The 14,176-nt window shown below is 32.1% G+C and overlaps 1 protein-coding gene, 3 non-coding genes and 1 pseudogene across 4 annotated transcripts; all 5 read left to right on the top strand.

Annotated features, from left to right (window-relative positions):
• The first annotated feature begins 2,692 nt into the window (after positions 1-2,692).
• Positions 2,693-2,780, top strand: LOC140969185 (small nucleolar RNA Z159/U59). Its single transcript, XR_012173898.1, has one exon. It is a non-coding gene; the product is annotated as a small nucleolar RNA Z159/U59 (small nucleolar RNA).
• Positions 2,781-2,950: 170 nt separating this feature from the next.
• Positions 2,951-3,037, top strand: LOC140969186 (small nucleolar RNA Z159/U59). Its single transcript, XR_012173899.1, has one exon. It is a non-coding gene; the product is annotated as a small nucleolar RNA Z159/U59 (small nucleolar RNA).
• A 188-nt stretch (positions 3,038-3,225) lies between these two features.
• LOC140969187 (small nucleolar RNA SNOR75) lies at positions 3,226-3,315 on the top strand. Its single transcript, XR_012173900.1, has one exon. It is a non-coding gene; the product is annotated as a small nucleolar RNA SNOR75 (small nucleolar RNA).
• A 1,153-nt stretch (positions 3,316-4,468) lies between these two features.
• On the top strand, positions 4,469-6,455 carry LOC140969179 (vacuolar iron transporter 1). The gene is made up of 4 exons (XM_073430451.1): positions 4,469-4,885; positions 5,251-5,336; positions 5,416-5,530; positions 5,998-6,455. Exons 1-4 carry the CDS (start codon positions 4,665-4,667, stop codon positions 6,293-6,295), a joined length of 720 nt encoding a protein of 239 aa, XP_073286552.1. The 5' UTR covers positions 4,469-4,664; the 3' UTR covers positions 6,296-6,455.
• A 1,096-nt stretch (positions 6,456-7,551) lies between these two features.
• On the top strand, positions 7,552-11,584 carry LOC140969171 (alpha,alpha-trehalose-phosphate synthase [UDP-forming] 6-like; annotated as a pseudogene).
• Positions 11,585-14,176: the final 2,592 nt, after the last annotated feature.

Below are 14,176 nucleotides of genomic sequence, written 5' to 3'. Positions count from 1 at the left end.
TTATATTTATTAAAATTAATTTAAATATATTTATCAGAAATATATTTGAAAATATTACGGTAATCATTAAACAAAATAAATTAGAATTTAATAAATATTTATTTTCATAAAAAATTAATTAACAAGATTAGAAATTTATAAAAATTTAATTTAAGATAGATTTGCATTAAAATTTATTTTCTTTAGAATGATTGAAAATAATAAAAATATATGAAATTAATTTATAAAAAAATATAATAAAAATTTAAATATTATATTAATTATTAAATTTTCACTAATTTAATTTTCATATTATATTGAAGAAAACAATTCAAGGGTATTAATTTCAATGTACAATCTTATCATTATCACTATTCAAAAGTTATACATTATCACACCTTTGAGAAAGAATATTTAATCACACAAATAACATAAATAATTAGGGCTTTCGATCATAATCAATGGCCTCCATGTTAAATTAAAAATGAACCAAACATGAGATAAGGGATGATTATTTAATAATCATTCCCTTATCATGTCTACCAAACATAGCCTTAAAGATTAAGAATAACTTCTTCTTAAGCTTTCCATTCTTGCTCGTATTTCTTCTTGAGGGTTGCATAATTTGTTTTAGCAAAATTGTGCAACTTTTTAATACTCAACTGTCTACTTTCAGCAAGGGATGTTACCAGCTCATCTTATCGGACTTGTTCCCGACCCGGATTTAACTGGTTTTGGATTATGTGACAATGGAATCGAACCAATTAACATATATGGTATCCAATTAAATTTATCGGATTGAAACTATCACCTAATCGAAAACCAAAATTAAATTAAACTGGATTAAATATAATTGTGATCAATATTATCTTATTCTTTTTCAACTATTATGTTACATAAAAAATTTATTTATGAAGTAAATTATAAAAAATAAAAATTATATTACTAGATTGGATTCAACTTGATCGAATTAAAATGGTTTTGGTTATGTTTTAAGAAACTATTCTTATTCAAAATTGATGTTGGATTCAGTTAAATCCTAAATTGGATTAACCGATTCCAAATTGAATCGGATTAAATCAAACTGATTCCGGATTAATATATCCGATGAGTATCCCTATTTTGAGTGTGGAATTTTATTGAGGCAAAAACTTATTTAAGACTCTCGCTAATATTAGAATTTTGACTTCACACAAAATAAGGTCTTTTAATTTAGAAGTTATTTTTCTCTCAATCATTATGATTCGGTGATTACTATGCACACAAGTTTATTTTCAGTTTAAATCGGTTACACAGAGTGCTTGCAATTTAAAAAAAGAGAGCGATTCTTGATTTTTGACTTTAAAAAATCAATTTTATGTATTTCTTATACCGGATTTTTTTGTTATAATATAGGAACCCACAACCGCTATTCGTCGTTGCATATTAGGTAAATCATCATACTAACGCAATAATTCGCAAGCTATACCAGTCAAGTAAACTGCACTGGACAAGTACTACGCGACATGTTCGTCGGAAAAGGTGTTGGGAGGGGGAATCAAACTTTTGATCACTGGTCAAACACATGCCTATTCCACCAACTCGGACACCTCTTTGGAGTCTTTTTAAACTCAGATTTTGAGTAAGTTCCTATTTTATTTAATTCAAATCTAAAAGTTGATGAGATGTCCATTCTGCTTGTAGAAGCATAGGATTTTTTGAACACACCATTGGTGCGGTTAAAAACCCAATATGAAGCCCAACATTCCCTACAAGAAACAACTCAATCTTGCTCGAAAATTTCACGGTTTCTTGCTCAACATTGTTGTCTAGATCTAAAAAATTTATATTTCGATGGATTTATTGTGTGCATCTGGTAAATATTATATATTAATAATAGGATATTTATGTACATTTGACATAATATTATTCCAAAATTAGTATTTTCACAAAACATGGGTGCATGTTCAAAAAACATATTATCAATAATCAATTGTACAATTTTTATAAAACTCAAGGGATAATACACCTATTTAGTTTTCATGAAGACGAGGTATGAATTTTCGATATTTTACAGGAGAGTTTGATGCAAAAATTCATTATCAAACATTGTCAACTTCTGATTTTCAACTTATTACTTTTGTTTTCAAATATTACTTACTTTTGGTTTTATCCACTTATTCAGAATTTATAAATTCAATCATTTATACCAAAATTACAATCTTTTGCAACAATTTCTGATACCATTAATGATTTGATAATCCACAAACTAAAAAGTAGATAAAAAAATTTAAAGATTAAATACCTAGAGAGGAAGGAACCACAAATGAACCATCCATATGCCGTGCACAACCTGATATTTGATAAATGGGCATTGAATTAGCATTGGCCCAAAACATACCCAGTCCAAATATTTGAGCCCAACAAATTACCAGGGCTTCACTTTCCTAACTGGCATACTACTATAAAAACGGAGTTCATCATCTCCTCAGACCTCGCCACATTCGAATTCCACCACCAGCAAATTGAGGTATCGATTTTCAACATCGAACTCTGCTTTTATTTTTCTCTGTTCATGTTTAATTCGTATTTGGTATCAAGAGAATTTGGTAAAGGCCTTTTATCTCCTGAATTAAATACACGCATTCTCCATTGGAGATCTGAACGAAGGAGAAAATGATGTCCACTTTTTTTCCCCTTTATCTATGTATATATTTGTATTAGTTGTTCAATGGCCTCTTGGGATGATTAAAAATTCAAACTTTCGTTCTTCTGAGAATGTAATCATGCGGAAGAACAATGGAGACCTGAACTGAAGGGGCTTTGTATTTTTTAAAAATTCTCTCGTTCGATATATTGATATTTTTATATAAAAAAAAAAGTATTTGTAAAGTTTTTAAGTCGAATATGTGAATTTTTTTAACAATTATAATTTTATTTAGCAATATTGATTTATCTGAATTGAATTATTATGTTAATTTAGGCGATTCATGTCTCTAATGATGATGAAAAACATAAACTTTCGTTCTTCTGAGATGCTTCATGCTGAAACTTTGTTGGAGACCTGAACTGAAGAGACATGAATTAGGCATTCTGTAACTTTAGTAGGGATTCAATGTGTTTTTTAAGCAATTCCTACGACTAATTGTCGTTACTCTGTATTTTACCCAGTTATGTTTTGTTTAATTTGGCATTCTTTACTCAATTATTTATAAATTATTCTCTTTCTTTAATCTTGAGAAAGAACAGCAATGGGGTTTTTATTGTTCTCGATGATGAGTAATGTAAGATGACGAGTCTGATCGAATCCATTCTTTTAAAATATTGATGACAAATCGAGGCATTTGTCTGAGAGGACAGTAAATACTAAATACCCTATTTTGCTAGCCTTCTTTTGTTTATTAGTGTTTATGTCAAATTTTAATTTTATTTATTTGGGGTTTGATTAATCTTTTCTACTTGAAGAAAATTATATTTATTATTATTGATATCTAATTTCAAATAATGGTAATGTCTTTATTTTAACTTGGTTTTAGTGTCTTTTTTGCTTTTTCAAAGAATTGGAATGGAAAGTAAATCAGAATCAAATGGAATCCAATTTCACAACCTTTTGATTTAAACCAAAGTGTGCGCTGAAAAGACTTCTTCTGATATGAAAGCACGATCGGCTTAAAAACGCAGACACATGACATGAGACATTTTTTTTTATTTTTTTTTAAAAAAAAAAAAAAGAAAAAGGAAAAGGCTAAGTTTTGCCATGTCCACATCAGCTGGCATTGGGTGAATAGAGAGTCACATGCTAGCGGCAAACTTTTGGCAAATGGTGAAAGTGATTGTATCAATTAACAGAATTGAATCCACAAATAATAAGAAAATTTGTGCTTTCCATTTCATAAAGTAAAACACAGTTTGTCGTGTCAACCATTAGGTCTTTGGCGTGCCACGAAGATGTCTACTAATATTTCGGCTTCTTCCCTTTTGTATGCATAACTGTGAAATATATATCAGGTAAGATGCAGATCAATGAGTTATTTTAACGAACAATACTGGTTTAAAATATTTCATGAAATTTAATCTATTTTATAAAAAATTCATACATCATAAAATAACACTGGTTTAAAATATTTCAAGAAATTTAATCTATTTTAAAAAAAAATTCATACATCATATTTATGAGTTTATATAGTTAAATACTTGATGAGGAAATGAACTCCAAAAAAAGTAAATCTAGCAAATCAATAATAACAAATATCTTTCCCAATTAATTAAATAAAAAAAATATAAATCGCACAGAGATATTAAGGAAAAAAGGCCTATCCCACAAATAACCGGGTTTTACCATGTCGAATTTAGCTCAATTTATGAATTTTATTCTGGAACATATTGACTGACATAGGGTTTTAAACGAAGGAAAAACAATTAATGAAACTTAATTACATCAGATTTGAGAAAATCATGGCCTTAATCAATGACGACAAAAACGAACAGTCGCCTATGTATCTTTACAGAGACACTGCAAACCTACTTCCATACCTATGCACTCTACTATCTGTATCTCATATTAATTTTCTCCACAAAAAAAAAAAAAAAAACAGTTGTATCACACAGAGACAGAGATTCATGTATATATATTACATACAATCATGTTTATGTACACCAATTAAGCATTGATTTACGAAATTCTCACGTTTCTGGCGCATAACTCAATGGCTCAAGAATTGAACACGTCTTTGTTGAACCAACACAAAGAGAAGCATTTCACTGCTGGCGAAATTGTTCGTGACATAATCATAGGAGTGTCCGATGGTCTCACGGTTCCGTTCGCACTCGCAGCAGGCCTGTCAGGCGCTAACGCATCCTCCGCCATCATTCTCACCGCAGGAATAGCCGAGGTTGCCGCTGGAGCTATCTCCATGGGTCTTGGAGGGTATTCTTTTCTTATTATCGTATATCTCCCTCCCACTGTATGATGTTTTTCGTTATTTAGTGGTACAATTACTCGTTTCTTGGATTAGTAAATTAAATGAACCAATGAAGTGTCATTGAAACAGTGGTGGCATGGACCAAAATATCAAGAAGCGTCTGTTTTCAATTTTTTTTTCCTTGATATTTTAGGGCTAAGTGAAGCATGGATAGGAGTTCTTGAATTTATTCAAATTACGTATAATTTTTTTTAAAAAGTTATATTTTAGTGTCCATTGTCCTCTTTCTGGACTTGGGGCCAATGTGCACTTCAAATCTTCCAAAGATTTCCATGTGTCGATGAACGTTGATATTTGTGTGGTGGTGTAGTTATCTTGCAGCAAAAAGCGAGGCTGATCATTATATGAGGGAGCTCAAGAGAGAACAAGAGGAGATTGTTGCTGTCCCTGATACAGGTTTTTACAGTTGTCTTGTGTGTGTTTCTTTTTAGGTGAAATCACTTTTTACTAGGAGGGCTTTAATCACTTTTTGCAGAAGCTGCCGAGGTTGCAGAAATACTATCAGAGTATGGGATTCAGCCTCATGAATACACACCAGTAGTGAATGCTCTCAGGAAGAACCCACAGGCTTGGCTTGATTTTATGATGAAGTAAATCCCTCTTCAGATTTTGCCAAACATTTAGTCCTATTTAATTGCTAGCATTAATTGGATTTTATTTAAAAAAATTGCTTGGATTATGGAAGATGAAATGAAAGAATATCGTGGCATGTTTTCAAATAATAATCCGTAATTCAGCCAGCACATAAGAATATAAGATCAACATAAACTTTAAAAATTGATTTGTGAAACAAGGGGAAGAGAAAAAAAACAATACATGCAAAATTCATTAATTATCACCTGGAGAATATTTTTATAGAATATTTTTATAAATAAAATATATGTTAAGCACACAGATGGACCATTTTTGTCCTTTTTCAAAATCTTGAGTCAAATATTTTCAGAGAAGCATTGATTTATTTTCTTACATTTCTCTCAATATTTATTCTGCCTCGTTTAAATAATCCCAGACTCACACAGCCTTAAAATGCTAACACAAAATCACCTTAAACGCGCAGATTTGAACTGGGATTGGAGAAGCCAGATCCAAAGAGAGCCCTCCACAGTGCACTGACAATTGCCATCGCTTACATAGTCGGAGGAATAGTGCCACTCATCCCTTACATGTTCATCCCAACGGCACGGAGAGCTGTGTTAGCGTCTGTCGTCGTAACTCTAATCGCTTTACTTATATTTGGGTATGCAAAAGGCCATTTTACTGGGAGCAAACCCATTCGCAGTGCTCTCCAGACTGCGTTTATTGGGGCTATTGCATCTGCTGCTGCTTTTGGTTTGGCTAAAGTTGTACAAGGATGACAGGATTTTCCAAGATCGCTGCATGTATTTTAATTGGCTCGTTCGAACTTTGGTGATGTTGAGGATTCAATGTTCATCGTGAGTTTCTTTTTGTTCTTTTGGGTAATTCTCAGTTTCCAGACGGGACATGTGATATCAATGAGCGTGGGCACTTTCTTGTTGTAGTCATACAAAGAACGGGGCAGTTTCACAACACATGAACCCGATTTCGTGAAATTGCTTAAAAATCTAACATGATAATTGTTTTCCACCTCTTTTAAAAATAATCCCAGTTCTTTATCGTCCAGTATATATATTGAAGCTTGCTCTCCCGTACGATTGATTCCATCATTTATCCTAAACACGTACGTGTAATAAAAATGTGAAAGATCCATTTTTCTGCTTCGGTGTGCTCACCTGTTGACTAAATTTGGAAATGTATATTGGTAATCTACAAGGTTTTTTTTAGCTCCTCGAGTTCCCGTAAAGTCACGAAGCATTCTACTAAAGAACTGCCAAGAAATTTTATTTATTAGATCCAAAACCGAGACTTTTAATTATAATAATAATTTCTTGTTTCTAATCCAAATTGATTATTTATATAAATTAATAATATATAAAATATATTTACATATACATTATATATACTAAATAAATTTTGAACATGACATTTTGTTGTTAATTATTAATTAATCTCTTCTATATATATTAAAAAAACATCAGGAAGCTTACCGTGATTAGTTGCATCAATGTGATAAAAAAAAATCTGGCTGTTTAAGGTAAAGTCAACATAGATTGTGGACAAGGTACTGCCACCAGGAGGCTGTTGGTCTAAGGTTCTTACGAATAGTTTACTTACAATTATTGGTGCATTGACTTTCAGATGTCAATTTATTCTGTTCTATAAACATCAATAGAAGTTATTATCAAAGTGCCAAGCCTATAACAGTGAGATTAATGTTATTTTTTTTCTTATGCACATAAAATTATTATCATTTATTAAAGCAACTCATTCTTGAGAAAATTAGTTGGAAAATTGTGTTCAAATGATTTTCATCAAAAGGAAGCATGCAAAGACTCTGATTTACAACATACATATGAAATCTGACTCCGTGCATAAACTAAAAATAATAATAACAATCTCGACTCTGTGCTTAAAAAACAAGAAACAGAGTCACTACACAATAAACAAGACTCAAGGGAGAAAATAACAACCCCAAAATATCAACACACGTCATCCGACCAACTTGCAATTTTTTTATGCTCACATACGTTAGCAGTACTCAGTTGTGTACTTGAAAAGTTGCAAGATGGGCACTCGCCCTTCATTGTTTCATTCTGTTCCTCCCGTATTTTTCCCATTTTCTTCACAAAGACGGGGGGAGTAGGGCTTATCATCCTTTGGGGACTCAAGGGTCAAAACTGGTTAGTTTTCCTCTGTTGGTTCTTGAATATTCACCCCGTGTTTTTCATCTCTTGCTATTCTTTGTGTCATATAATTGGGTGGGCTGTTGCGGTGATAGTATATCTAGTTTGGTATTGCATGTTCTCTCTCCCTTCCTCAATTTATTCTTATTATTAATTTCAGGAAATGAAGTTGCAATTTTCTAGTTTTTTTTTTTATATGTGATGTGATCGTAAATTTATCGAATCCCTTTATGTTTTCTTTGATGCTTGACCTGAAATTTCTTTATTCCTGCTTCCTGTTACTTAATTTGCTACTCAAAGTCAAATCTTTCTGTTCGTTTCTTGTACCGTTTTGGCTTTTTCCTGCTACGTATACGTAACTTCAATGTTAGATGATAAACGATAACTTTCATGGTGGTGGTTGTTAAATAAGTTTTTAGCTCAGGGAGCTTTACTTTCATTGGGAACTTTTTATTTTAGTTTTCATTTTGTAAAGCAGGAAGAAAGAATTTAGATTGTTTGATGTCAGGTTTCGGATAGTTACCTGTAAAAACTAAATGGTGTCGAGATCATACTCAAACCTCTTGGAGCTAGCCTCTGGTGAAGCCCCATTACCGACTTTAGGTGGTCTTAGTCGGCGTATTCCTCGTATTATGACAGTTGCTGACATACTGTCTGATATTGACGATGATGTATCAAAGAGCGTTGGTTGTGATCCATCTTCTTCATCAGCACAACGGGATAGGATAATTATTGTAGCTAACCTGCTGCCAATAAAGGTTCATCGAAGATTGGATAATAGTAAAGGATGGACTTTTAGTTGGGACGGGAATTCGCTTCTCCTTCAACTAAAAGATGGATCGGGGGATGAAGAACTAGAGTATATTTACGTGGGGTGTCTTAAGGAAGATATTCACCCGAATGACCAAGAAGAAGTATCTCAAATACTCTGGGACACATTTAAGTGTGTGCCCACCTTTTTGCCTCCTGAGCTATATAACCGCTATTATCATGGGTTTTGCAAACAGCAGTTATGGCCATTGTTCCACTATATGTTGCCTCTGTTACCGGATCTTGGTGGTAGATTCAATCGTTCCCTGTGGCAGGCTTATGTATCAGTTAACAAGATTTTTGCCGATAGAATCATGGAAGTGATTAACCCGGAAGATGATTTTGTATGGATTCATGATTACCATCTAATGGTATTACCCACTTTCTTGAGGAAGAGGTTTAACCGAGTGAAGCTTGGTTTTTTCCTACACAGCCCGTTTCCATCTTCGGAGATTTACAAAACTTTGCCGATACGAGGAGAGCTTCTTCGAGCTCTGCTAAACTCGGATTTGATAGGGTTTCACACATTTGATTACGCACGGCATTTCCTGTCATGTTGTAGTAGGATGTTAGGCCTATCATATGAGTCGAAAAGGGGTTACATGGGCTTGGAATATTATGGTCGTACTGTTAGTATCAAAATTCTTCCTGTTGGTATCCACATGGGGCAGCTTCAATCAGTTTTGAACCTGCCTGAAACTGAGGCCAAAGTCGTAGATCTTATTAATCAGTTTTCTGCTAGGGGGAGAACGATGTTACTCGGGGTCGATGACATGGATATTTTCAAGGGCATAAGTTTGAAATTACTGGCAATGGAACAGCTCCTATTGCAGCAACCCGAGAAGCGGGGAAAGGTTGTTTTAGTGCAGATAGCTAATCCAGCTCGGGGAAAAGGAAAATACGTGCAAGAAGTGCAGGATGAAACGTTTGCGACAGTAAAACGAATAAACGAGACCTTTGGGGAACCAGGATAGGATCCTGTCATCTTAATTAATCAACCACTCAAATTTTATGAGAGAGTTGCTTACTACGTCGTTGCCGAGTGTTGTTTGGTCACAGCTGTTAGAGATGGTATGAACCTTATCCCATATGAGTACATAATTAGTCGACAAGGAAATGAGAAGTTGGATAAGGCTTTGGGGAATCTTCACGTCTGAAAAAGAGCACTTTGGTTTTGTCGGAGTTCATTGGATGCTCTCCATCTCTAAGTGGAGCAATTAGAGTCAACCCGTGGAATATAGATGGAGTGGCGGATGCAATGGAGTCTGCTCTCGTAATGGCTGATGCAGAAAAACAATTGAGACATGAGAAACATTATAAGTATGTAAGCACCCATGATGTGGCATATTGGGCTCGAAGTTTCTTGCATGATCTTGAAAGAACTTGTAAGGATCATGCACGACGTAGATCGTGGGGTATTGGATTTGGCTTGAGTTTTAGGGTCGTTGCACTCGATCTAAATTTTCGAAAGTTGGCTATGGAACACATAGTTTCAGCTTACAGAAGGACTACAAATAGAGCTTTTCTTCTCGATTATGATGGTACTTTAATACCTCAAAATTCAATTGATAAGAAGCCAAACTCGAAAACCGTCGATATACTAAATAGTTTGTGTAGAGACAAAAACAATATTGTTTTCATCGTTAGTGCTAGAAGTCGAGACACTTTAACCGAATGGTTTTCATCTTGTGAAAAGCTCGGAATTGCAGCAGAGCATGGCTATTTCCTGAGGTAAGCAATATTTGTTTCTTTTTTCTTATCATAAATCTCATATTTATTACATGATTTACAGTTTGAGTTTTCCAGGTTGAATCGAGATGAGGAATGGGAAACGTGTGTGCCCATAGTTGAATGCAAATGGAAACAGGTTACAGAGCCGGTAATGAAACTTTATACCGAGACAACTGATGGGTCAGTTATTGAAATTAAGGAAACCACAATGGGTTGGTGTTATGAGGATGCGGATCCTGATTTTGGATCTTGTCAAGCAAAAGAACTTCTTAATCACCTCGAAAGTGTTCTTTCTAATGAACCTGTCACAGTCAAGAGTGGCCAAAATTGTGTTGAAGTAAAGCCACAGGTATGTGACTAGTTACGGTGTGACACATTCTCGAGAATGGCTTAACATACAATACCGTTGTGCCGATAAATCATATTCAAACCCTTTTCATAGAAAATCCTGTCACTGAACTTTGTTTATATTAACAATGTCGCCTGTTGTTTGTGTTTTCTCGGGATCTATATTGAGCTTGAAGGCAGCGTGATAAATTGTTTGAAGCGGCTGAGTTATCTTGACTGAAATTGTGGTGAAAATTTCGATTCTCGAAGCTGCTATCAATATTCATCAGTTTATTGCAATAAAATATTCCAGCAACGTGTTTTATAAATTTTGTTGTTGGACCATATTACAAGGCCTTGGGTTTTTGAGAAATGTGGTTTCCCATATATATAGCATGAGAACCAGTGAGTCACTAGTTCAAGACTTCTGGTGCGCATTCCCTTTAATACTTGGATGGGAACCCAGTAGCTCGAACTCTTCTAACTCTATGCATGTTGGAACATCCACCCTGTTTTTACGAGGTCTACCCGTGTTTGATTCACAGGGAGTAAGCAAGGGATTGGTGGCCAAACGCCTCCTATCCATGATGCAAGAGAAGGGAATGTTGCCAGATTTCGTCCTATGCATAGGAGACGATAGATCTGATGAAGATATGTTTGAGGTGATTACGAGCTCTCTTAATGGACCATCCATAGCTCCTTCCGCTGAAGTATTTGCATGTACAGTAGGCCGGAAACCGAGCAAGGCGAGATACTATCTTGATGATACGGTTGAAATTATTAAACTTATGCAGGGCTTGGCCTCAGTTGCAGAACATATGATACCCTCGTAGATTTACTTTCTTCGTATCTTGTTTGTGTGCTATCATATCGTCCACCTACCTGCTTGATGAATTTTGATGATGTATATAAACGTTGTTAGCAAATTCTTATCATTTTCTGTCCACATTAACTTGGAAGAGTGATGAGTATACCAAGGTTTGAATATCATTTATGGAGCATTTCCCATTGTTATGTCTATAACTATATTTGTTCCCTAAAATTGATTGATGCCCTTTTTGAATGATTTACAGAGTTCTTGGTATGAACTATATTTGTTCCCTAAAATTGATTGATGCCCTTTTTGAATGATTAATTTTCAACTCGAAAATTTAAAAATTTTAAATGTAAATTTGGATACTCCTAACATGAAATCAAAATTCATGATCTGGTTTTTGTTATTGATTAATGAAATATAATATGTTTTACTTTCAGACGTCCCGTTATATTACAATGAACTCGTTGAAATCGAGTCAAGTTTGTAAAAAAAACAAATCAAAGAATCATTCGGACACCTGAATAATTCTTCTCTCTGTTTATTTTTTGTTTTCTGTCAAAAATTGTGTTGTTTCCCTTGTAATTGGCCTTCTAAGATCACATCTTTATATATATACTAGAAGATATGCACGTGCGTTGCACGTGTGGAACGTGCAAAAATGATACGAGGATAACAATTCTCACATTACTCTCACTATCTTTTATTTTCAATAATTAATTCAATCTACGATACATCAATAAAGTTCAGAATTTATTTTTGCTTGAGTTCCTGAATATTAATATAATTGAGTTGTTTTAGGTTTGATATACATATAAGTATATAATGTTGCAATATTCTGTCAAAAAATACAAATATTTATTAATATGATCCATAATCAGAACCATACTCTTACTATCACTTTAACACCTATTTTAACTTCACAACCTTAAAATTTTAAAAATAATATAGTTAGACTATAAGTATTCAAAATAATAAAACAAAAAACAAATATATATTTTTTTAGAAGAACCATAATTTATAAATTTCTCATGATATATTTTGAAGTTATAAAGTTCTTTGCATAAATCATGTTCTAAAAAAATATCTACAAGTTTTACAAGTATTATCGATGAAAATTTGACATGACATAAAATATGAAGATAAATGTAATTTTTTTTAAAAAAATTTATTTTTCGAGGGGAAATATTTAAAAAACATAAGAAAATTTTAAAAATCTTATAATCATTTTAAGTAACTGTACATGTAAAATTTATTTGTTTTTACATAAAAACGATTTGAATTCATTCTTATTTCTCTTTTTCTATCCATTTGATGTATATAAGAGTAATTATTATACATAAAATCAATATAAACTAATTTTGATTCTTTTGAAGTGTTTACTTATGATACCAAACAAATATTTGTGTTTGTCATGCATATGATTTTACGATTTGCCACATTGACACCCACATCAGTGCAATCTTCATTATGTTCATAATTAGCTTAGTATAGAGCTTTGCATTGTAGATCACAATTATAAGAAATAAAAACCGTATCTTAGGTAACAAATATAACTTTTGGCTTGACGATCAAGAAACGTTCGAACTAAAAGATAAATTTTTCACTATCATTTAATTTTGTTGGGTTATGCGTGCATCAGTGAGGATAGTACTGAGATTAGTGAACTTTTATGAAGTTCTCGTGAGTTAAGTTGCTGATATTGTGTCCTTTATTTTAAATTACATTAAAGATGTAGTTTTTTTTTAAAAAAAATGGACTGTAAATTTCATTCCAAAAATAAAATTTTATTTTTCTTCAATTATTGTAAAATTCATGAATACCTGAAAAACAAACAAAAAAATACATGTATTTATTAATATTATTGTTCTGAATTTCATTAAATTACATTAAATATATAGTTTTTTTAAAAAAAATGGATTGTAAATTTCATTCAAAAAATAAAATTTTATTTTTCTTCAATTATTGTAACATTAATACCTGAAAAACAAACAAAAAAATTACATGTATTTATTAATACTATTGTTCCAAATTTCATTAAAGATAAGCAATTTTTTTTAAAAAAAATTGATTATAAATTTCATTCAAAAAAGTGAAAGATAAATTTAAATTTTTTTTCTGAAAAATGGTGGCTAAATTTTTTTTTCTTAAATTTATTTTAGAAACCATTAATAGCTGGAAGGAAACAAACAAAAAAAATATTTATTATTATTGTTCCAAATTTCATTAAAGATAAGCAATTTTTTTTAAAAAAAATTGATTATAAATTTCATTCAAAAAAATGAAAGATAAATTTAAATTTTTTTTATGAAAAATGGTGGCTAAATTTTTTTTTCTTAAATTTATTTTAGAAACCGTTAATAGCTGGAAGGAAACAAACAAAAAAATACATGTATTTATTAATATTATTGTTCTGAATTTCATTAAATTACATTAAATATATAGTTTTTTTTAAAAAATGGATTGTAAATTTCATTCAAAAAATAAAATTTTATTTTTCTTCAATTATTGTAACATTAATACCTGAAAAACAAACAAAAAAATTACATGTATTTATTAATACTATTGTTCCAAATTTCAATAAAGATTGTTGAGTGAAATAATTGTTTCTGTTTGGTAGAGCGATCGAACCGTGGTGAGTGATTTGATGTTCAATTTAAAAGCTTTGAGTTGCACCATTACCACCAGCTATAGCTTTTGGTAAAGCGGTAATCACTCGGTCCTACAAAGATATATATTTTTTTATAAAAAAATGGAGTGCAAATTTCATCACAAAAAATGAAAGCTAAATT

This window comes from Primulina huaijiensis, unplaced genomic scaffold, assembly GCF_012295235.1.
Source record: "Primulina huaijiensis isolate GDHJ02 unplaced genomic scaffold, ASM1229523v2 scaffold40265, whole genome shotgun sequence".
Lineage (NCBI taxonomy): Eukaryota > Viridiplantae > Streptophyta > Magnoliopsida > Lamiales > Gesneriaceae > Primulina > Primulina huaijiensis.
The sequence above is the reverse complement of the archived record's forward strand: the minus strand, read 5'-3'. Positions and strand labels throughout refer to the sequence as shown.